Source organism: Protopterus annectens, chromosome 1.part0 (assembly GCF_019279795.1).
Source record: "Protopterus annectens isolate FY-2018-M chromosome 1.part0, PAN1.0, whole genome shotgun sequence".
Classification (NCBI taxonomy): Eukaryota; Metazoa; Chordata; order Ceratodontiformes; family Protopteridae; genus Protopterus; species Protopterus annectens.
In genome coordinates this window covers 1,374,471,174-1,374,497,019 of record NC_056725.1, presented here as the reverse complement: position 1 = coordinate 1,374,497,019, position 25,846 = coordinate 1,374,471,174, and the positions used below count along the sequence as shown (strand labels likewise).

The following is a 25,846-nucleotide window of genomic DNA, read 5'->3' as shown; positions in this document are numbered from 1 at the left end:
TACATAGAAATATTAAGGAAGTCTTTATGTTGAAGGAAGTTAGACTCTGAAAAAAATAGAATAACACCATTAGGTTTTACACACACACACACACACACACACACACATATATATATATATATATAGATATATATATATATATATATATATATATATATATATATATACATATATATATACATTTGTGTGTGTGTGTAGATATAGATATATACCGACAGTTTTGCAGTAAAAAAAAATGTTATTAACTCCAACTGAAAAATTATACTGGAAAGTTTTGAACTTTCCAACATTTTAGGTGATCACCCTTTGTTAGTGTATTAAAAAAAATCATCTAACCTCAAAACATTGTTCAAAGATAATCCCAACAGGGACAGTAAATATTCTGGCAACTCAGCTAACACATTCAGTTTTGCCAACTGTAAACAATGTAGATTCATGAGTAATGTAAATTTAGTTCATTTTGAACACCTAAATCTTACCATCACTTTGAGAAGTAGGTATACTTGCTGTAGTTCTATCATAGTCTATCTAGCTTTGTGTTCTACTTGTTCTCCATTCTATGTTGGCAAAACTACTAGATAATTATGTTTCAGTTAGAGAACGTCTTCAGGCCATCAAACAAAAAGACATTTTAAATGCTTTAACCAGGCATAGTTTAGAATGTAATCACTTCAGGAAATTTCAATTCTTTGTTCTTGAACAGACCAGTTTAGAAAGATACACTAATGGTAATAATTTTTTAGAAGCCAGGGAACTGAAATGGCAGATTGAGTTACGTGCTGATAAGTTCCCTGGCCTTAATGAAAGCCTTAATATTAAGTGTTTACTAAAACTCAGATTAGTGTATTAATTTTTTGTAATTTGTTGTATTTTTAACTAATTCTTATGTATTTATCAAATGTATTTTTAGATAGAACATTTTAAACATTTATTAATGTTTTCCAACATGGTTGACTTCTAATTCTTTAACTGTGTGACTTAGTTTTGTAAAAGTTTTAATCACGTGATAAGTTACTTCTCTGGTTTTACATTTCATTGGTTGATTTCGATTTTTTGGTGGGATATTGTTATTAAAGTTGGTTTTAACAGAGTGGAGCTATTTTGATGAAGTTCCACATTAATAAAGTGTTGGGATGAAAATACTAAGTTAAGTCTCCGATCTTATGTTGTCCACTTCATTAATTTGTGGGTATTGGTTCTGATCCTTTGAACCGATCAGTCACTTTTTTACAGCGTAAGCTTCGTGACTTGAGCTCCTCCATATGCCTATAATACCCTACTCTCCCAATGTACCTCAGATCTTGTTTGTGGCACTTAGCTTCAGCATCATATTCACCTGGCTCTTGAGCTTCCTTCAGTGGAAGTTAGTTGTGAGTGACTTTTCTTTTATATTCTTTCTCTTTCTTCCTCTTCTGTTAAAACTTGTAATTTGCAGTAGTTGCTTTTCTAGTTTAACCTTAGTTTAATCCTTTCTCTTTTAGTTGGGTTTCTCTGCAGCTAGTCCTCTCTCTCTGTCTCCCTCTCCTTTTCCTTAAAAAAAAATTCTTCTTTCTCCTTATTTTTTCTTTTCTTTTTTTCTTCAATATATATATTTTTTATTTTTCAATTAAAATGACATTTACATAATATTTTTAAATATCATTTTAAACAACTATATGCAATATTTACAGTAGCCTGACTTTCAGTTATATACACTGCATGTTATTAAATATAGAATTAACAGATCAGTTATCAGAGATACAATATTGATTATTGCAGAGTGTCCAACAAAGATATAACTTTCTTCCAAGGATTATTTACCAATGGTCTGGGATAGATTCATAGTTCTTTGATTTTTATTTCCATCAATGCAGTTGTCTTCAGTAAAGTGTAGAATTCTTCCAAGGTCGGGGGTGTATTTGAATTCCACCTTCTGGTTACACATTTCCTAGATATAGCAAATATTGTCCATAACAAATACATATTTGTCTTATTCAGGTAGGGACCTTCATTTACATTTAGTATTATCAATATTTTAGTTAAGGTAAATGATTCATTAAATAAAGCTTGTAAAAAATTGATTCCATTCCAGTATGATTTAATTTTATTATAGTCATAAAAAATATGAATCCGGTCTGCTTTGACTTTTCACACCTCCAGCAAAAACCATTTTTAGTGGTACTGATCTTTTTAATTCTATCTGGTGTTAAAAATGCTCTATGTAAGTATTTCCAGTTAAATATTTTCCAGTACGGTGTGTTAGAGGTGTAATTAACTGACAGTAAGATGTTACTTTTAATTTTTTCTGTTAACTGCAATGACTGACCTTTTGTTAAGAACTGCCAGTATGATGGTTTGGGAATTGTTTTATATGTTATTAATGCTTTATATAGATTTGAAATGGAATTTTTCTTTTCACAACTATTATATATATAAATTCATACAGAAAACTTATTAGATTTTGAATATCTTTAAATGAGGAATTGTTAATTAATCTGCATAAATCTTGAGTGTACATTAGAATGCTTTGTAAAGTTAACCAGTCCTGTGTTGGAATATTGTAAGCAGTTTTTATCATATGTATATGTAAAACATTTAATTTATTTACACATTAAAACCAGCATAAGAATCCATTTTGTTCCCAGGAGGTTATTGTTTCCCTATATATTTTGTGAGGAAAGTTCTTAGTGATGGTAAATGGGGTTAAAAGGTCAAAGCAAAGTTTTAGATCTATGTTTGCATTGATAAGTTTCCTAAAGGAATTGGTGTAATGATTAATCAGTGTTGTTTTAGAAGGTTTTGTTATATTATATTGTATACTTATGCATAGTATGTACCAGGGTTTGTTTGATTTGTCTACTATTAAAATTTTTTTTAACAGATTAAATTCATTTGTTAATATAGCCGTTGTTAATTCTTTCCGGTTGGCAAAATAATTTGGGTTTATTCATTCTATTGTAGTTTTAAGCACAGGTGCTTTTACATATGTTTCAATTTCTGGGAAGTTCAATCCTCCTTGTTTCCAGGGTTTAATGTGATGAGTTAGAGCTACTCTATTCTTTTTTGGGATACCATAAAAATTTTATTAAACATGAGTTTATTTCTTTAAGAATGCATCTTTCAGAAATCAACTGTATTGCTAATGCTACCTATAGTATTTTTGGCAATAAGACAATTTTTATTAATTGCAATCTGTCTTCAAAAGTTAATATAATTTTGTTCCACTTTATATATTTTTATTGTTTCAATAATGTTTTTATAATTTATTAATATTGTTTCGTTTATATTTTTGCATAACACTATTTCTAAATAATTTAGTGTAAGTTTTTGTTTTCCTATGATGGATTTATCTGTAACTTGTAGGTCTTTTTTTTATTTAAAAATAGAAATTTTGATTTTGATCTATTAAAGTGTAGACCTGAAATCTTATAAAATTTATCCATTACTTCTTCTAGCTCTCCGAATGACTCTCTGGAGTTTGATAGGGTTAATAAAATATCACCAACAAAAAGCATTATTTTAGATATGTACTGGTCATAGACTTCTATTTCTTTTATTCTTGGATTATTGCGTATTATTTCTGCAAGTATTTCTATAGCCAAAGCAATTAAAATAGGAGAATGGGGGCATCCTTGTTTAGTACCTTTCATTATATGGATAGATTCTGAGGTGAAAGGACCTAATTTAATGTAGGCTAAGTTATTAATATATATTTTTTTTAGTTATAAGATGAAGGGAGGAGGAAATTCAAATAATGCTTAAGTTTTAAATATATATTCCCAGTTGAGGGAATCAAAGGCTTTTTCTATGTCTAATCCGATTACAAGTGTTTCTCTATCTTCTTTATTCACATAATCTATAAGATTAAGTATCCTTTCAATATTATCATGTGTGTGCCTGTTATATAAAAATCCAGTTTGATCATTATTAATTGTCTTTGAAAGTGGGATTTTCATTCTGTTAGCTAGAATTGACATGAATATTTTGTAATCATTATTCAGTAATGATATATGTCTGTATGAGGTGCAGAGGTCTGATGGTTTATTATCTTTTAGAATTGGTGTTATGAGAGAATATTTCCATGAGAGTGGTATTTTTGCTTCTGACTGGACTTGTAGCAAAGTTTTATGAAAAAGGGAGATTACTGTTGAAGGGAAGAGTTTGTAAATTTCCGTAATTATACCATCTATCCCTGGAGCTTTGTTAGATTTACTTTCTTTTATCTTGTCAGCAATTTCTTTGTAGGATATAGGTTTTTGTAGGTCTAGTTTTAAGTTTTCTGGAATTTTTTTTGTATTGATCAGGTTTGTATCTAAGTTTATTTGGTTGGTATCTAAATCTTCTTTTTTTGAAGTGTTCCATGTAATGGAGCCAAAATGCTTTAAGGATGTCTCCTATATCTGATACTTTCCCCCTTTCTTTTCATGATATATACTACTAATGTTATTTGCTTTAGATTGTATTTTAATTCTTGTAGATAAGTTATGTAGATATCTGGGGGAGGTGGCTAATCAGGTTTATTTTTAATTTTTCCAAGGCTAGACAAGTTTTGTGTGTTAGAATGGCATTATATTTTTATTTAATTCCTCTAGTTCTTTTTTGACTTTTGGACAGTTCTAATTTTTTTTTTTAGATTTTGCTGACAAGAGTCTGGTTTGCAAGTCTAATGATTCAGATTCCCACTCTCTAACTTTGTTTTTGTACCAACTAAGGATCTTACCAAATAAATGCGCTTTTAATGAGTCCCAAACCGTGACTCTACTGATTTCTGTTGTATTATTAATTTCAAGCAATAATTGTAGTTCTGACAACATCCAGGGTCTGAATTCTTTAATTTTCATGATATATGATGGAATGGTGGTTTCAGAAGCTTCTAAGGTACAATTAAAGTCTCCTCCCAGTATAAGATTTCCTTTATAATTGTTGAAAATAAAATCTAGGTGTTTTTTAACCATTCCTGGTCCAATTCCTGGGAACCAATATAGATTAGCTAAGGTCCATATTCTGTTAACAAATTTAATTATAACAAATGCTAGTAGATATTTTTTGTCTTCATATTTATAAATAACTTTTGGAGTGATTACGTTTTTCTTCCAGAGAATTGATACTCCTTTTGTCTTTGTTCTATAGGAGGATTGAGCTAAGACTGTATAGTCCTCAGGGTTCCAAATAAAGCTATCATTAGTCTTAAAAATGCATTTCCTGGAGAAATACTGCTTGTGCCTTATTTAGATTTAAATATATTATTAAGTTTGATCTTTTATTTGCATTATTTAAGCCATTAGTATTTAATGATAAGAATGTTAAATCCATTTCAAGTTATTGTTGGAAGAAACTTTTTGCTTCTTTTTTTTTTGATTGTAGTAGTTATACCATATTCTCTGATATCATTGCATTGGATGTTATTTTTATGTGTGTAAACTTGGGAGTGTAATTTAATGTTCTTTCTTCTTTAATATAAGTAGGGTAAAATTCTGGTCAGGCTTTAAAAAAGTACTTCTGTAAAACATTAATTCTAAAGTATTAAATACAGGTAAATATGAATTTCCCATTAAACCTGGAATGAAAGTCATTCCTAATCCAATAGATAAAGATAGATCTATTGTATTATCACTCATACCTTTAACCAACAATATCAACTGAGCTCCATATGTTAAATTATTATATGGAGAATTTTCTTAAAAGAGATATAACATTCTTTATTTTTGTATTATTGTTCTATAGTATTTTATATATTAGGATTGAATGTTAATGTAAACAATTATTATGTTGACTTAGAAAATATCCAATATTTAGTTACCCTTAAGAGATCCCAAACATGTCAGATATGTCTTTTTGGATAAATTAAATGCAACAGAGGAGCATACACTAAATAAGCCAACAACAAATAGATTATTACTAAAATAATTTGACTAAAAGGACTCTACAGGAGACAATGAGTGATTACCAATGAAATATGAATTTTACTGTAGGTGTACTGTCTTCCTTTACTTTCCCCCTCTTCAGCTCACCAACTTCATCTTACACTTACGAAAAGACATGGCTTATCAGTGGTATCCTGACTCTGAGTAGAGGTGCCCTACACTCTAGTGTGCAGTGCTTTTACATATTTATATATTTACAAAGCAGAGTCTAAGAATGAACTATGATCACCCTGACAATTCCCATCCTGCATAGGGCACCTCCTGCTTCCAGAATGGATAATCACATCAGGTCTAGAATGAATGTGAAGGTACCTATATGGTAATCAAAACTTACCTTAGGTAAGTATTAATCAAATAGTATTTAAAGCATCTTAGAGAGATCTTGGGGAAGTTAGAATACTCTTAAGCCTCTCCTCCCTTGACCAAAAATAGAGATTTCCCTTCCCTTTCTTTCCCTTGTTTTAAATCAGTACTAATAAAGGAAATTCAGCAAACATAGGTAAACAGAAATAACATTAGTAGTCCGTCTTGTACATGACTTGCAATCCATTAAACAATTCAGTGACCAACATCACTTTAGTAAACATTATAAAGACAAATTAGAAATAATTTCCTAGCTCTTTAAATTTTCTGATAAAGCAAAAAGTTAACAATAAGTTATTTTAACTAAAAGTATAAAGCATTTCAATTTTTCCTTGCACGTATACATTTCTACTTATATTGTAGTGTCAATAGCTGTCTTTGAAATCTGTACAGAACTTCACTTCTTCAAATCATTCCTTTTTCAATTCAGGTTTTGTTTTGTCAAAATGACAACAATATTTCAAGGGCACAATTAATATTTAGGCTGATGTTTCAAATAAATAACTTGTCTGTTACCAATTGAGTTAGTTTAGAATGTATGATTAGTGCAAATATAGCATGTTGCAAAAATATGTATTTTTTCATGTGTTCTAGAGACTGTCATATGCAAGTGACATAGATAAAATGTAGCATATATAGAGCAGATAGCATATGGATTCAGGTTGTTAAAGTAAATTCTGCTCATTAATCAGGCAGTTTCATTTAAATTCACAAGTAATTTGGGAACATTTCAGTTGAGTTTCCAGGGATGTGTAGTCCAATGTGAGTAATTGAGTCCACTTTTCCTCATAAACATATGTGACTATTCACTAAACTAAGCAGAGTCTAACATCTGTCTGATAATCATTATAAAGACAAAGAATAGCTCTTCAAACTTTCTGATATCGCAAAATGTTGACAGTAAGCTATTTTAACTGGAAAACTAAAATATTTCAATACTTCCTTGTGAATATACATTTTTACTGTAGTGTCAAGAACTGACTTTGAAATCTATGCATTACTTCACTTCTTTCAAGTCATTCATTTTACAGTTCACATTATATTTTGTCAAAATGTCAGTAGCATTTCAAGGGCACATTTAATATTTAAACTGATATTTTAAATGAATAGCTATCAGTTGCCAAGTGAGTTTGTACAGAGTGTGAGGTAACTGCAAAAACAACATGTTGCAAAAAGTAGTATGTATCTTTTCAAGTGCTCTAGAGACTATCAGTTTCAAGTAACATATAAAATGAAACGTTTACAGTGCAGACAGCTTGTGGAATCAGCATGTTAAAATGAGTAATACCTTTTAATCAAGCAGCTGCATTTCATTGCACATGTAGTTTGGGAACATTTCAGTTGTGTTTTCAGGAATATAAGGTAAAAACACAAGGCAGGACCACCAGGCTCAAAGAATTCAGTTAAATTTATTGTATATTCAACGGATAAGCGCTTTCACATGTAAAAACATGCTTCATCAGATCCAGGAATATGTAATCCTATGAGGATAAATCATAAAATATGTACAAATAGTCCTATTATGTATTTATTTTACCTTGTTTAGGTTGTTTTTCATTTTAATAACTAAACATTACTTTTTCTTATTATTTGTTATCTGTGATGCTAAATGCACTTTGCAGATTCACATTGTCCTTAGAAACTGCAGCAATTGTTTACTGTTGCTATGGCAACGCAAACAGAATGTGAAGAAAGCTTCACTTCTCTTAACCAACAGTACATTTCCCCCTCCTTTTTTATGTATTTGTTAATACTAAAAGGAAATAATTCAAAGGACATGAGTACATGAATGGAACATTTCAGAGTTAATCACGAACATGTCCCCAATCCCAATAAGCATAAGAGTGACTATCATTAATCTAATAAATATCTAATAAATATTAAAATAACAATTAATTAAGTTCACTGTTTCAGTTAGTCTACCTTAAAACTAGATTATTTTAGATTATAGATTATTTTAGACTATTATTTATCTATGTATGGATAGTGAGTCATTAAATATATACAGACTATATTAGTATAGAGACTTTAGAAAGGGAGACAAGATGCAGTTAAAATAAATAATGAGAAGAGAGAAAGAAAAGAGAAAATTAAGAGAAAATACACATATACTATGTATGTTGATTTACAGTATAAATATTTTATGTGCTGTATAACCCTTCTTCTGTGAAAGAAAAGTACCCTGTTTTACATATCTGAGGTAATGTGAAAACTCTCATGTGTCATCTATTTTAAAAAATATAGATAAAGATTTCAGTAGTTAGTTACCCTTGTTTTAAAATTCCAAGCAGTAAAATTGGTCCTTTAAAGTAATGTTAAAACAATTCATATCATAGTAGATGCTTTGAGAGATTTGGCTGTAACAGTATCAGTCTTTTGCTTTTTCTTTTTTACATCTGTCCAGACATTTGTTTCTTTTGTTCTCTCGAGAGAATGTGACATCCAATCCATATCTTCTGGTAAAGTAATCACATTATTAGTTTTAATAAATGAAGAGGCTTCCTCGAAGTCAATAAAAGTCCTCATCTTGTTGGCAGACAGTATTCTTATCTTAGCTGGATATGCAAGTTGTGCCTTGATGTTATTTTGTTTCAGAAACTTTATCATTGGCCACACTTTTTTCCTTTGTTCCATTATTCTAGAGGAATAGTCATTATCAAATCTTATCAGGGTCTGTTTATATTTTAGAGGTGCCTTCCTCCAAACGGATCTTAAAATCAGTTCCTTGTCCAGGTATGAAAGAAATTTGATAATTATTGACCTAGGAGGAGAGTTTGAGTTAGTGGCAGGTTTTCCAAGAGCTCTGTGTGCCCTTTCAATGCCAAAGGAAAATCATTCTTTTAAATTTAAAAAGTCAGGGATCCAGCTTGATAAAAAGGAAATAATATCCTCACCTTCTGTGTTTTCAGGTAATCCGAAAATCCTGATGTTATTTCTCCTCTCCCTATTTTCCAAGTCATCTACATTATTAACCAACCAAGTGTTTTGTTTAAGAAGCAGATTTTTCTGTGTTTCCTCTTCCTTAAGTCTGCTTTCTAAGTCATTTAGAGAAAACTTTATTCCTGTTATCCTTGTCTGGTGGTGGTGTAGCATTTCCTTGAGGGTGTCAGCCTGTTACTGCTTGTTTTAAGATTTTCCAGGTTCTCTTTAAAATCATCCATCTTAAAAGACAACTCCTGCAGGGTAGATGCCATCTGTTGTAGTTACTTCTTTAAGGCAGCATCCTGGTGAGAATTCTTTGAGTTGCTCATTTTAACAAGTGAATATATCTCCAAGCTTTTTGACAGGAAATTATTTGTAAAATTTCACCAAAGTTTCTAATTATGTAAATTAGACCTTTATCTATAAGATTTTAAACTTTGAAGAAAAAAAAAAGAATGTTTTTTTCTTGTCTTATTTAACTAGTTATATGGTGCTCTAAAATACTGCTGCTTTCAGTTAGCCATTCAGGCTCTGTTCCTCCCCCCCTATTTTTTTCTTTTCAATGTCTGAGAAACTCCAAGGTTTTAAGAGATGTGCTTCCTGTGAGCAGAAGATTCCCTTGTCTGGCACCCATAGGGAGTGTATTTATTACTTGGGGCCTTCTCATCTTGAGGCTCCTTGCGTGATTTATCAGGCCTTCCACCCCCAGGCTCTAATGGACAAAAAGAGTAAGCTGGTCCTTAAAGGCTTGATGCCTCCTTTTGCCATCCCGGAGGTACCATCAACATCAGGGGCTCAACCCTCTCCTACGAAGTCTAATAGCCTCTGAGAGAGAGCAGGAAGCGCTATCCCATGTGTTACTCTTCAGAGCCACCTAAAAAGGCTCCAAAGTTATTGGACCCGACTTGGTCAGCATGGAGCTCGGTTCTGACTTCTTCTCCTTCCCAGTCACTCTCTGTTGTCCCAGAATCGAGTGACTTGCCACTGGCTCCTCCTTTGTTGGTGCCCAGCTTGGCTCTGACAGTACAGGTTCCAAGACCTCATTCCCGATCTCTCAAGAGATCCTTGAGAACCCCCCCCAGCATCTTCCAGGTCTTCCCGAAGCCTTTCCTACAAGGATGTCGGCAGAATGATAAGGCAGTTCCTCGAGGCCCAGATTCAGATGGGGTTTGTTTCTGCTTTATCCACATTTAGATCCATGAGAGGTTTACTGTTCTGACCTTTGGCTCCTTCTTTGATCTGCCCCTCGGTTTCGCCAGGGGGCTCTGATGCCGAGGTGTTGGAACTGACAGAGATCTCCTCTTCTCCTCCAGCAGTTTCCCCGACCCACTGGCTTCAGTGCCAAGTGCGTCTTGGAGCCATGGCATCGAGGTCAGTTCTGGGGGGATAATGTGAACTCCAAAGCTTTTGGAGCCTTCTCTTCCCCTTGTAGGTTTTGTCTTTGATAGCTCAGCTCCAGCTCCCTCTTTGGAGCAGGAGGCTCAAGCTCTCCTTGAGGTGTTGGCTGTGGTGGCTTTGGCCCTGTTATGACAGCTCTATGTGGTTCCGAGTCCTTCAGCTTTCAAAGTGGTGGGGAGGGTTTTCTCTCATCCAAGGAGACCCCCTCGGCCACGGTACCTACCCCCACCCATACTGTTTTGGTGCCCGATGCCTCCGTTCTGTCACGTGGACAGCTGGTACCCCAAAGCTTCCACACTTTCCCCATGATTGAACCCCAGGTATCTTCCGATACCTCCCTGGAGCTTCCCACTGAGGAGGTCCCTCAGAAGAGGCTGTGTAAAAGGAAACACATTGATTCCCCTATGGAATCCGTTACCACAGACATGGATTTTAAGGAAGGGGGAGGGTCCCCAAATTCGCCACCCAGTGATGTCTCCTTTGGAGACATTTTAGAAATCCTGAGCCACAGGGGTGGTTGGTCCACCCAAAAACCCATCCTCGGAGAAATCTGTGTTGTGGAAGGCCTTTGGGTCTGGCCCATCTAATACCTGGGCCCCTGGCCGACCTGCTGATCCAACTGGTGTCTTCCAAGGCTTGGAAGGAATGAGACACATTAGAGCCGGTCTTGAAAAGAGCAGACAAGATTCTCAGTGTCCCCACAGATAAGTTGTTTTGGGCCGAGGGTATCTCTGTAGATGCCATGGTTGTTGTGGCAGCCACCAGGAAGGAGGTTGCCCAGGAGAACTCCTCTGTCCATCCCCGAATATAGAATCCCAGGCATTGGACAGACTTGGCAAGAGAGTTTATGCTACTTCCACATTCACGTTGAGGGCATTAAAAGTATTTGTCTCACTTTACAAGGCTACAAAAGGTACTTTCTAGCTGGACTCCTGGGTCCATGTCCGCTGAGGATCAGAAAACCTTTTCCTCTAGACTAGCTTCCTTACAGTCACTAGCCAGTGTGTCCATGAGGTTTATTTCTCACACTGCAGAGGGTAACTCAAGGGCTGCCGGTTTGGGCATTGCCATGAGGCATCATGCCTAGACGAGGCTGTGTGATTTTGCAGAGCCTTTCAAACAAGCCTTTATTAAAGCCCCCTTTGATGACTCCACCTTGTTTGGACCTACTGTTCGTGAGACTCTCTTCCAGAGTGAGGAAGACTGAAAGACCTTGTCTGCCTTCGGAATACATTTCTCTACCCTACAAAGGATCTTCTCCAGTAACCAGTGTAGGAGTAAGAAAATGTGGTTTCGAAAGTTGCATGGTCCTATTCAGGACACTCAGGGAGAATTTTCCACCCAAGGCAGAGGGGAGGAATAATCAAAATGGAAGAAACCGCCCACGCGGTTGAGAGAATCTGCAAAATCAGGCAGTGTGGGAAACCTTTCAGGACAAGCCCTTCCCGTGATCCTGAACAGTTGCCTGACTGTCCTGTTCTGGAGGCAGTCTGAGGGTGATTCTCCTTGCACCCAGAAGCCTGGGAGGCCATCATAAGTGACAATGGGGTGCTAAGGATCATATCCAGAGGATACTTCATTCCGTTTCTGGAAAGTTCCAAGAATAAATGATACATCCTCAGTGTTCCACCCAATCAGAGGGAGGATGTGGCCTACAAGATAGAAAAGCTTTTGAAAAAAAGAGTATCTAAGAGGTCTTCCCTGATCAAGTCATATTGGGCTTTTACTCCAGATTCTTTTTAGTATCCAAAAAGACAGGGGTCTTCAGACCTGTTCTGGATCTGACCTCTCTGAACAAATCGATAAAGCACACAAAGTTCAGGAGGGTCACATTCCAGTCCATCATGCCTTTCTTGAAGGCGGACAAATGGATGTGCTCTGTGGACCTGAAGGATGTATACTACTACATAAAAATGGACAGATGCTCCAGGCAGTTCCTATGTTTTGGGGTGGGAGCCAGCCATTACCAGTTCAGGTCACTCATGTTTGGTCTCACCACAGTGCCCAGGGTGCACACCAAATGCTTGGCAATGGTGACAGCACATATCAGACTGTAGGGCTACCATTTTTTTTCGTATCTGGACGACTGGCTTCTAAATGCTGCAACCAGGTATCTACTCATTTAAGCCAGAGACTACTTACTACAGCAAGCCCCAACTCTAGGAATAACTATCAACATGCAGAAATCCCAGTTGGATCCCGTTTAGGTCATAGATTTCATTGGACCTCATCTGAATACAAGGACATCCAGTGCCCAAACAGGGCTAATTGTTCTGTGGTTTTACATTATTTATGTGAGTTACTATCCTCTGGCGTTTCGTGCTCCTCTCTCAAGATTCATTTGTCAGCCATTTGAGCAAGTCTACCTATGGTTCCTCTTCTTTCAGTGCATTCAAATGTCAAATGTTTTTGAAATGGGTTTTGCACAGGAAGCCTCCAAGAATTCCTGTGGCCCTTCTTTGGATCTTAATTTTGTGTTAGAGAAGCCAGCACTTGCTCCATTTGAACTTCCAAACCTGGCTGACTTAACATTCTTAACATGGAGTTTTCATGATTGCTGTGACCTCTGCAAGAAGGGTAAATAACTTACAAGCTTTTATAGTGAGTCAACCCTACGTCATTTTCCACAGGAGCAGCGTTTATTTGAGAAATAATCCTCTTTTTATGCCTAAAGTGGTATCCAAATTTACTTTAAGCCAAGCTATCCATATCCCTGTTTTCTTTCCTGAACTTAAAAGTGAGAGAGAAAGGATATCCTATACCTTGGATGTCCACAGACAACTCTGGTACTATCTTGACAAAACAAAATCTTTCAGATTTTCGGATCAGTTGGTCATTTCTTATGAAAGCATGAAAAAGTGACAACCTGTATCAAAGCAAACTGTTTCCAAATAGTTGTCTAAGGCTGTATATTACCTTTTGTTGTACTCACCACAAAAAAACTATTCCAGTCAGGGTCAAGGTCCACTCTATACGGGCTTGGCTTCAACTATGGCTTTTGGAAAGGGTTGGATTCTAGAAGTATTCTAGAAGTAGCAACACGGTCCTCTGTACATACTTTTACAATGCACTATAAGCTTGATTCTTTCGTCCTAGATCAGGAGTTGCTAGGACCATTCTCCAGGAGCTTCTGATCTATTCTCCTTCCACCTCCTAAAATGTGTACGCTGTGATAATCTCTCCATATTGTGTAGGCTACTGCAGCACTTATCAGTATGAAGAACATAGTACAGTTATAGAAGTAAACTTACCATAGCAGTAGAAGTACAAATGATCACTGCTGCAGTAACCACTCCCCTGCCCCATCCTCTCTGTTTTTAGGTGTGTTGTTTATGCCAGAATGTGGTTATTTTTTTTTTCTTCCTAGCCGCCCTGTCTTTTTGGCAGGGAATCACTGAGGGGCTTGGGGCCCAAACTTGTCATTTATTCAGCTTAGCTCGAGCTGACTTTGGAAGCTGGCGGTCTATTAAATTCTTGTCAGGATATAACAAATATAGCTTAGGCTACTGCAACAGTGTTCACTGGAACATCATCTGTTGTGGTAAGTTTACTTAAGCTCTTTCGCCTGGTTCCTACCAAGCTTTATCAAGATCTTGATAAAGCCTGGTAGGAACCAGGCGAAAGCGCGTGATTAATTTTTCTGTTTTTATTTATTAAAGTTATTTAACTTCAATTTATTTCTGGTTGTACCACACCTGTGATTCCTGGACTGAGTGTTTCTACCCGTGGAGCTGCTTTTTACTTGGTTTTTGTGCTCGTTTTTAAGTTAGTAAGCTTACTTACACAAATGTACTTTTTCTTTCATTATCCACAAATAGGTTGAAAAAACTCTGCAGTCTTTGGATGTACATAGGCAATTGCAGTATTACCTAGACAGAATTAAACTTTAGAAAATAGAATGATTATCAGTGACAAAACAAACTGATCTAATGTTATCCATTTCATTATCCCTCACAGTGGGGTCTTGGATCCTACATAGGATCTGAACTGACAACCTTAGCTTAGACAGATCCAAGGCTCAAGCTCCTCCCTCTCCAAAAATCCCCTGCTGCCCTCTAACCCTCAGATCTTGTTTGCTGCATTCTGCTTCGGACATGATCCATTGGCTGTCACTCAGATGAGTGATTTCTTTAACCTTTTTCAGCTCATAGCTAGAATTAGTGTTAATTTACTTTAATTTAGTCTTAGTCATAGTGTTAGTTTCCTCCCCTCCCTTAGTCATCCTAGTTTTTTCCACAGGGTAGCGTCCACTTTATAAGTTAGGCGTTTGGTGCCTTTTTTCCCTTAGACTGTTTAGTCTCTTTTCGATTAATGTTTTCTTCTATCCCTTCTGAGGCTTCTAAGAAACCTAGGCTGTCTGATCCTGGATCTCCAGATCAGCCTCCAGCCCAGGCTATCTCAGATCGAGTTTTTTGGATTCCAGACTTATGGACTCTCCTACTGGATCCAGGGCCTCCTCAGATCGGAGGCCCTCTGATCCGAACAAGGCCAGACCAGCTTCGGATTCCAACCAGTTCGTCGGATCTGGCAGCTTCCTTCTCTTGACCTTCATACCGACTGGCTTGTCGGGTCCTCCTGTAATTATAGAGGATTCAACTTTGCCTGGATCCTTCAGACATTTATTTCTCTCTGCTCCTAGGCCTCGGAGCTAAACTCCGGAGCATAGACATAGGTCTTCGGAGTCCAGGGTTGGATCCCTTGCCAAGTCTACCCACTCCTCCACTTCCTCCAGGTCTTCCAGGAGTCTGTTGCCATTGGATATGGATAGGATGATGAGGGACTTCCTCAAAGCCCAGATAAAGTTGGGTCTTCTGGCATCCCCAGCCCACCTGGCTAGAGGAGCCTCCCCAATGCCTTCTCACCATTCTCCTCTTCTGACTACAAGGACATTGGAATCTCAGGACCTGGATACCTGCGGTCAGATCCCAATGGGGCCAAGTATTCCTTTATTCTCAACTTCCTCAGGGTCCCTGTCCTACTCTGTTCCTCCACCCTCAGACCAGAGTGGCCCATGTGCCGGAATGGTCAGCGCTGGTTCAGTGGACTGGGGTCAGGTCCGGGCCTTTCAGACTGATCTCTTCCCTGGGGGCCTCAGCCCTTGATAGTTCTAGACTGGTATCATCCAGGGGCTACTGTGCTGTGGTGCTGTCTTGGGGTCTGTTCTTCCTTACCACATGTCTTTGCCCTCTATGAATCAAGATGAGACCGTTTTCAGCCGGTTTGCCTTCCGGGTGGAAGAGAGGAACTTCTCCAGGACTGGAGCAACATCTTGCTTCCCTCTGGGTCCATCCGTACCTTTCTGTACCTTGAATGGTGAAGCCTCCCATCCTATCTGGGGTCAGCTGTCCCTTTCTAACCTTCAGGGGGGTTTCCATCCCTCCTAGGGTCCCCCGCATCTTCCAAGTCATCCCTTGAGCCACCCACAGAGGAGGCACCCCATAAGAGAAAGTGCAAGAGGAGGCACTTGGATTCTCCCATGGAGTTCCTCACAGACATGGACCTTGATGAAGGAGACAGGTCCCCAGATCTCCGCCCAACGATGTCTCCTTTGGGGACATCCTTGAGATCCTGAAGCAAAAGGGCTGATGGTCTCCCCAACCTCCATCTTTGGAGGAGTCTGTGTTCCTGAAGGCAGTCAGGATGGGCCTATCTACATCCTGGGTGTCTCCCCACTGCCGATGAGTTGGAGGATCCTATCACCAACAGGACTTGGAAGGAGTGTGACACTGTGGAGCTAGTGCCTAAGCGAGCAGATAAGTTCCTTAGTCCTCCTGTAGACAGAGCCTTCTGGAGCAAAGGAGTGTCAGTTGATGCCATTGTGGTTGCTGCTGCCACCAAAAAGGAGCTGGTGGAGCAGAGTTCCATGGTCCATCCCCCAAACAGAGAGTCTCACGTTACTGACCAGCATGGGAAGCATATGTTTGCCTCAGCTATTTTTGGACTGAGGGCAATTAATTACCTGGCACACTTCACCCCTCTTCAAAGGGACTTGGTCAAAGAAGTCACCACTTCCCTTACAGAGTTGTTACCGAAAGAGGACCTCAAGAAGGTGTCTCCCAAGCTCTCTACTTGAAGTCCCTCACAAATTCCTTGATGAGGTTAATTTCCAATGCAGCGGAAGCTACCTCTTGAGTGGCAGGTACTGGCATAGCTATAAGGCGGCATGCTTGGTTACATCTATGAGGGTTTGCGGAGGCTTTCAAAGCATCTTTTACCAGTGCTCCCTTTGATGTGTCCACTCTCTTTGGACTTTCTGTGAAAGACACTCTAACTCTTAGTGAGCCAAAAGGGAAGACCATGTCCGCGGTTGGGATAAAATTTTCTACTCTTCAGAGGTTGTTTTCAAAGACTCAACAAGGAACTAAGAAGAAGTGGTTCCAGAGGTCACAGTCTTCCTTCCAGGACACACCTGAGGATTCCTCTTCCAGAGGCAGTGGGAGAAGATTCAACAGCAGATGCTGCTCTAGAGTCAGGGGGTCTGTAAAATCAGGGCTCCAAGGAACCTTTCTGTGAGCAGCCCTTTCAGCGCTCCTGGAGCATTGTCTGACTGCCCTACCCTGCAGGCAGTCGGGGGTCATCTTTCCCTTCACCAACTAGCCTGGACAAGCATCACCTCCGATCAGTGGGTGTTAAACATCGTTTCTAGGGGTTATTTCATTCCCTTTTTTCAACCCCCTCCTATATGAAGGTATCTCCATGACATACCACCCCACCAGAGGGAGTTGGCCTTCAAGGAAGTTGTACAACTTCTTCAAAAAAGAGCCATCCAAAAGGTCGGAACACGACAAAGAGGATCCGAAACTTACTGTCACTTTTTTTTTTTAGTGCCAAAAAAGACCGGGGACCTGTGCCCTATTCTGGACCTCCGCTAGTTGAATTTGTCGGTCAAGAATTCCAAGTTCTGCCTCTGTTACGCAAGGAAGGGTGACTGGATGTGCTCAGTGGATCTCCAGTACACCTACTATCACATCAAGATAGGCAGGTGCTCGAGGAGACACCTTCACTTTCGATTAGGGACCAGTCATTATCAGTTCAGAGCCCTGCCCTTTGAAAGCACCACAGCCCCCAGATGTTTACCAAATGTATTGCAGCAGTGGCAGCTTACCTGAGGCTGCAGGGATTCCTGGTGTTTCCGTACCTCGACAATTGGCTTCCCACAGCACCCATGAGGCATTGACTGTCACAAAACATCCAAGATGTCCTCCTCCTCCTTTTCAGTCAGTTGGGGATTACAGTGAACCTCTCGAAGTCCCATCTGGTCCCTGCACAAAAATTAGAGTTCACAGGAGTCCAGCTAGACTCTACGCAGAGTACAGCTGATCTGGGAGCAAGTCATGCATGTCTTAAATCTTTCAAATCCTTTGGTCCACTTGGTTCTTCAGACCCTAGGATCCATGGCCACAACCGTTTAGCTTGTGCCAGTAGCAAGGTACCATATGCGGGTTTTACAGTGGACCCTGGCAGTTCAATGGCCCTTTCTGTCTCAACCTATGTCCATAAAATTGATGCCAATGTGCAGATGACACCTTCTTTGGTGGCTTCAGTCTCAGGACCTCATTTTAGGCAGACCCTTTTCGCTCCTTGTAGTGAAGGCCACAGTGACCACGGATGCATCCCTTTTGGGGTGGGGGACATTTCCTGGGGAAGACAGTTCAAGGCACGTGGTCCTCCATAGAGACCAAATTACACATAAATGTCCTAGAGATGAAAGCAGTTCTACTAATGTTACAAGCCTTTCAAGATTGCCTTCCTCTGGGGACAATTGCAGTTCAGATGGACAACATGGCAGTGGTCTGGTATATCAACAAACAGGGTTGGAGCAGGATCTTACCCATTGTGCAGAGTGGCCATGAGACTGTGGAAATGGGTGATGTTCTCCATGTGTTTTCTGCTTGCAATACATATAGCTGGGTTCTCCAATGTGTTGGCTGACAAACTCAGCAGAACCATTCTGAGACCTCACTAGTGGTCCCTCAGTCCGATGGTAGCAAAGCAGATTTTCAGTCATTGGGGTCAACCGTGCTGCGACCTCTTTGCCTCCCCACCAACAAGAAATGCAGCATGTACTTCACTCTGATCACCCCAGCTGGGGAGCCACTAAGGGATGCTGTAGTCCATGACTGGCCTCCGGATCTCCTCTGCACTTACCCTCCTAGCCCTCTTATCCAGAAAGTTTTGCAGAAAGCGTAATGCCTGAAGACATCCCTGATCCTCATTGCCCCCTTCTGGCCTCATCAGCCATGGTTTCCCTTCCTAAGGTCTCACCTCCAGTATCCCCTTGGATACTGGATCCCCTTCAGGATCTTATTTGCCATACTTTAGGGCTGCATGTTCCCAATCTTCAGAACCTTCGTCTAACAGCACGGTTTCTCCAATTCCAATGATTTTGAAACTGTCCAGGCTAGCTTTCCCTATCAAGAATATTATCCTAGCCTCCCAAAAACCTTCCACCTGAAAGGTTTATTGTAGCAAAGGAAAAGGTTTTCTGTCTGGGCTAAGAGCAGAAATCTGGACTCCTTTTCTGCTTCTGTGCCAGAGATTCTTTTGTTGTTGTCCTCACTTTTTCAAGAAGGGGCGAGTTTTTCTACTGTTAAGCTCAGTTGGCTGCTGTTTCCAGTTTTCTTGAGAATAATGAATCTATGTTCTCTTCCAGACTCTGTAAAGCATTCATGAAAGGCATTTTCCTTCTAAGACCACCCGTTAAGAATTCCTCGCCACCTCGGGATCTAACCTTTGTGCTGCAATCTCTGACTCGGAGCCCATTTCAGCCTGCTAGTTCATGCAATTTCACATTTTTGTCATGGAAAACTGCCTTCCCTAGTAGCCATAACTTTGGCTAAAGGGGTGTCCAAGCTGCAAGTCTGTCAATTGCTCCCCCATATATGGTCTTTCACAAAGATAGTGTGTCTCTTAGAACAAATCTATCCTTTTTGCCTAAGGTTTCCACTGAATCCAGTCTGAAGCAATGTATTCAGTTACCAGTTTTCTCTCCCAGTTATTCCAATAAAGGAAAGTATACTCTGTACAGGCAATTGCAATTTTATCTGCATAGGATTAAGGAGTTTTGCAGATCAGACCAGCTCTTTGTGGCTTTTTCCCCCGAATAGACATGACCTCCCTGTTTCTAAAGTGACATTCTACACCAACAAGTATCTTGAGGTTCCGGGAAATGTTAGAGCTCATTTGCTAGGTTTGTGGCTACCTCTTCGCCCTTCATGGACAGACTCTCCATTGATGATGTTTGTGCTGCTACCAATTGGTCTAATCCTCACACCTTTATATCACATTAGAAACTCGATTTGGTTTCCAGGGACAGGGCTTCCTTTGGCTCCACAGTGCTTTGGTATGTCTTTCCTTGAGGCATACCAGGGTAGATTGTAGCTGGGGACTCTGACCCGCGTCTATATCAGATGATCAAACATTTAGTTAAGCGAATAACTAAAGGTCGATCACTAATAATCGCACACAGAAAACATCGAACGGCAGTTTCCACTCAGGGAAATAATGCCATTGCCCAACAGAAAAAAAAAAAAAGTAATAAACACAAATGAAGTGGGGGCTGTGCCCCCCACAACCCCTAACTAAATATACCAACTCTGAGATCACTCCACATTGAAGAAAGGGCGAACTCTGCGCAACGGCCAATTGACTTGTTTCGCTGAGTGGAAACTGCCATTCGCAGTTTTGTGTGTTCGATTATTAGTGATTGACGTTTAGTTATTCGATTAACTAAACGTTCGATCAACTAATATAGACCCTCTGACCCTACTGTGAGGAATAATGACATGGATAACATCAGATAAAGAGTTACGTAGTTACCATACCTTGACATCTGTGTTATCCTATGTCATCATTCTTCACATTTCCCTCCTGCCACCCTTCCTTGTTGGATCTTCTGAGGAAGTTGGAGTGTTGTGGGTCCACAGCTATTTTTCTTTCTTCCTTTTGGGTCGTAGCAATACTGACTATGTTAGCACTTGATCTGTGGGTTAGAGGGCAGCAGGAGATTATGGGAGAGAGAGGAGCTTGAGCCTTAGATCTATCTACACTAAAGTTGCTGGTTCAGATCCAGTGACAGCTCCAGGATGCTACTGTAAGGACTAATGACAGAATAACACAGATACCAAGTTATGGTAAGTACATAACTCTTTTAATAGCAGCTTGCACATTGCATTAACTTTTGCTGTAAGACTGAGGGCAACTCCTTTTATGATAGTCAGACCTCATATTCAGCAAGTGGCACTGCAGCTACTACAGGTTAATGTGCCAGTCATCTTGGAAACCGCCAACCCTGCAGAATTAAGATGTCTAGGGCTGGTGTTGGACTTGCCTCTACTGTCCTGAAAGACATCTTCCAATCCTAATCCAGGCATTAACCTAACCACCTGCTATGACTGGAAGATTTTTGTGAATCTTCCTTGTAACGTATGACTTCAGCATTGAGCCAGGAAGTATATAGTACAGTTTTGTAGGCAACCTACCTCCACTGCAGTGTGGCTGTGAGGGGCTTGAGAGGCTGGGGCGAGTCCACATATACCCTTTCCCCTTCATTGCTGTGCTTTGACCTCCTCCTGTTCTTGTTCAGGTATTCTAAAGAGGGTTTATATTTGCTGTGCCACTGGCTGAGTTCCTGGGATAAACCAATCCAGCGGTCCTTTACACAGACATGTTTCTGCCCAGCAGTCCCTGACATATTCATGGTTCTGCCCTGCTTGGGGGCAAGAAAAAAAAATTGTACAAGTGAACATCACTTATACTATGCACATGAAGATATCTAAGAAAATGGGATGTCAGCAGTGAAAGTGGAAAGGGTCCACATTTCTGAGAGTCTGGCCAGATATCAGACTCAGCCAGTGATAGGGATTTCCTACAAGTTATGACTGCAGTAGTAACTGCTTTTGAACATCTACAGTTATGATAAGTTGACATACAACTATACTTTTCCCCCAACTATGAAACTGGATTCTTGGTAGAGAAGCTTTGTGTTATCACACAATGAACCTGCTGTTTCTTATCTAAAGTAATTACCTTAGATTATTTTATTTTTCATGTGTCAGCTTTGTTTGTCTTGAGATTTTAATGTGCCGTCAACTTTTTGTTTTTTCAAGTGATCAGAATGTAAGAAAAAATAAATGTCATTTCATACCCAAAGTAACATTACTTCAGCTCATGTTTTTTTTCATTATCAGAATTGTGGAGAACACATTTATGTGATGGATGTTGGACATCAAAGATACTTTGGGGGAATACTGGTGGTTTTGCAACTTTTTCCTTGTTCGAGCAGTGGACCCGTTCTTTTGGCACTTTGGAATTAGACATTTTCACTTTTTCTTTACGTAGTCACTTTGGGGGAATTGATTGAAGATTACTGTGAGGTGTATGCAGAGTTTACAGCTTGTGGTAACTTTTCTGAATTCAGAAACAGCCCTATAAATGCAGCACCACAGCGGGCTGTAGACAGAGCCGCATAGAATGCTACTGAGGAAGTCTGGGGAGAGGCACTTGTGAATCAGCTTTGTGCTTCCCCACAAAACTGCCTGTGGGTAACCTGTTTGCTCATCTGAGCGATTCAGAGAATCACTCGGCTGTGTAGACTAGTGCAGCCATTCCTAGACACTCATGATAATGATCACTGCCTTTGGGCCATGTTCATGCATTGCAGTAGAGGTGAGAGCTGGGGAGTTTACTGGTCAGGTATTGTTATGGTGTATGTGCGTGACTGTTTGTAAGGGGTTGTGTGTGTGTGTGTGTGTGTGTGTGTGTGTGTGTGTGTGTGTGTGTGTGTGTGTGTGTGTGTGTGGTGTGTGCGTCCTTGGGAGTTAGCAGAAGGGGAGGGTTAAATAGGGAGTAGATATGTATGTATGTGTGTGTGTGAGTGTGTGTGTGTCTGTGTGCACACGCTCAAATGTAAATGGGTGAATGTATGAGTATGTTTGTTAGTGTGATCGGGTGGGGAGAGAGCTGTGTGTGTATGTATGTGTTGTATTTGAGGGTGGGTTGGGGTGGCTGGTATACTTATTCACCCCTAGAATAATGAGAACAGAGCCGATATGAATGGATAGGGGTGACCACTAGCCACTAGAAGTCCTTGAGTGCAGGGAGCACTAACCATTTGGCAGAACTCTCTTTTCTGTGTCTTACCGGTATTTAACTGTTACATAGATCGGGAGGGGAAACACTAGCCACCAGATAAAGCTCTTCTTTCAAGCTTTAGCAACACTTACATGTATAGTGATTGGTAGGGATTCTACTAACCATTTCCTCTTACTTTGAAATGCAGTAACCCTAGAGGTAATTATATTAAAATCAGGGCAGCAGCTCCCTGAATGGACGTGGAGGAGATTACCCCATATGAATAAAAAAAATGCTTAAATTGTGATCCTTAATATTTCAATACAGAGTGCATTCAAACAACTAATGTTCACAAAACTGTGCAGAAGCCGTAATTGTGCTCACTGCTGTGCTCTTCTGTGTCTGTTTTATAAAAGGCAGGCATTTTATCTTATGCTTATTTCCTCATATCATTAAACTTTGGTTTAGCTTATTTGTATCTTTTCACACCTCTTTGTACTGGAGTTCTTTTAATCTAACAGTAGGAAGGAAAGCAGATTAGTATCTGCCAGAAGGAACTCTCTCTCACAGGGAGTAAGAAAATCAACACATGCAACTTATTCAAACAGCTTCTTAAGGACTGTTTAAGGGAAGACGCACAGGTGTACATGGTTAATTGATCTTGGTTAAGTTTGTTCCCAGTCAACCAAACAACATTAAATTGTATCCCCCATACTTTAAATGTGTTAAATATTTTGCATTTAATAACTGCCTTTGATTTCAGAATCTTATGGATACATGTAAATGTGGTTATTATGAAACACTGTAGTAATATAATAATGTCCATGCGTTGTCGCCGCACAGTAAGACGCTGTCCGGTTCGATTCTCAGCTAGAGGGTCTTTTGCGTGGAGACATGCGTGAATGGGCGTACCTTCGTTGAAGGTTGCGCGTCAGGGCTGGCAACTTGGCACGTAAAAATCCACTGCCAATCATTAGCAGACCGGAGTTCCGCTGTGGCGACCCCTAACCAGGAAAAGCCAAAAGACACAAACAAACAAACAAACAAACAAACATGCCACACGACATTTCATTGCATAGCTGGCCTTCCTAGGATAAGTAAGGTCTTTTACACCTTACCTTCGTAGTCTTTCATTGCATGTTAATAGTCTGTACTTGTCAGTGAAGAGTACATTTTCTGTACTTGCTTAATTATGAAACACAGCAGTGTAATAAATTTCAGTGCATACAACCTTGGCATACCTCTCAACTGGCGCGATTTTCACTGAATGTCCAGTTTTTTGACATATTTTTGGTTTGCTCCTCAAAAGATTGATGTTTTTCTGTCAAAATCACCGTGGATTGAAGTCCCAAAATAATGGCATTCATTTGAGTTTCAGACTTCAGATACTTAAAAAAATTGCATGCCGACACAAATCATGTTATTATTCTAGCAACTTTCTAAGTTTATAAGAACAATATTTCAAGTTTGTCCCTATCTTTGCCCCCCCCCACATCATTTTAGGCTTTGTCCAGATTTATTGCACTAAGAGGATGAGAGAATATGAATCTTAGTATTTTTTATTGTGTGGCTAAGTTTAGGGCTAATTAAGGTCTTCTTGCATTCTGTGTCAATTTTAGTGTATGCAAATGATCTGTACTTGTTATTGAATATTAAATATTCTGTACTTGCCTTTTGACATAGGCAGTTACTAAAAAGTACCCTTAGATAAGAATACCTCGTTTTATCTTATTACCACTGCAGTTCTTCTTCAGTCTTTAAGATATCTACACTTACACTTCCTTTTCATTATTGTGTACCCTTCGACCATACTCATTTTCCCATTTTTCCGTCAGTCGTCTTCTCCAGTATGTTCTCGTACTCTTGTACTTTACAGATGAGTCCTTGAATGCCTGAATGCAGGATACTGTTATACTTGTCTCATTAATGAAGTTCACTGACTTTCCGCATTTGTGTTCATTGGATTGTTTTGTGCTGTTTCATTCTAACCCAAGCAAGTCATCTGGATGTGATTAGATGTTACATAAGTGTGCCCTTCATGGTAAATGCTTAAGTGTATTGGTGTATGTTTAAAGAAGTTTCATAGCATGAAAAAAATTATCTGTTTCTTCTTTTCTTACAGCTGTGTGTAGCAGCATATCTAATCCTGTTACAAAGGAATTCTTGTTTGACTTCATTGACAAATGTACGGCAATGTCACATTCAGAGAAAAGGAAACCTGGCCCAGAGGCAGACACAATGCTTATGCCTCCACCACCATTCAAAAGGCAAAATCACTCCATGCCATAATTGTAGAGGTCGAACATGTGACACATGTGTACTCTGATTTATCAATGCAGTAAAAATGTACAGGATAAAACTATTCCTTATGACAGTATGAACAGTAAAAAAAAATCGACCATCACTGACTGCTCCGTACATTCTCGTGGATATTTTCAGTTTTCTTCTCCTTGCTTGGTTACTGGATGGTCCACTAAAAATCTGCTCATGTTTCATTGAAACCTTGCACACTATGGAAAATGAACTCTAGAACTTGCCAGCTGTTCCGGATTACATCTGGTTCACCTATTGTCAATGAGGACATGGAACATTTTGTGGTGAAAATATTTTCGAAACAGAGCTGTCATAAAGTTAGGATTTATTCATTCCTTTTATGAGTCATCATGAATCTTGTTTTACCTCTAGGAAGATACATGTGAAGGCCCGCAACAGGTTTTCGTTGTGTTATTTTGAGTTTTGAAAATATTTGAATGATATGTAAAATTTTAATTCGTTATCCTGTTACACAGTTCTTTTTTAAATATTAAAAAGGCATTTAGTTACCTTTACATTTGTTTCATAAATTATTATGCCTCTGTTTGGGTAATTGCTAAGTGCTTCTAGAATGTCTTTATACTGGTCTGTTTATTTAGTCTGACTTCTCTAATCAATTTTTTTGTCAAATTAGGATACACACTGTGCTCTCTAATGCAGCAACTTTGGTGCACAGCTTTAGTACTTACAGTTGTCTGTGTGTCTAAATTGTTCTGCATCTAACTACAGGTCTCACTGTTGCAGCTTAATTTTTTCAAATTAAGATTGTGAAAAACGGAATACTGCATGTACAGAGAGAGATATTTTTTCTGAGTCATATGGCTATTACTATTGTCAGGCACAGTCTCTGATAAACCCTGATTATTGGGAAGCTT

General features: G+C 39.1%; 1 protein-coding gene across 1 annotated transcript in view; it reads left to right on the top strand.

Annotated features, from left to right (window-relative positions):
- RNGTT (RNA guanylyltransferase and 5'-phosphatase) overlaps positions 1-25,486 on the top strand; it is a 2,413,358-nt gene extending 2,387,872 nt beyond the window's left edge. Inside the window, exon 16 of the mRNA XM_044066976.1 lies at positions 24,781-25,486. Coding sequence (XP_043922911.1) covers positions 24,781-24,947 — 167 coding nt within the window. The 3' untranslated portion in view covers positions 24,948-25,486. The remainder of the gene's footprint in view (positions 1-24,780) is intronic.
- The last annotated feature ends 360 nt before the right edge of the window (positions 25,487-25,846 follow it).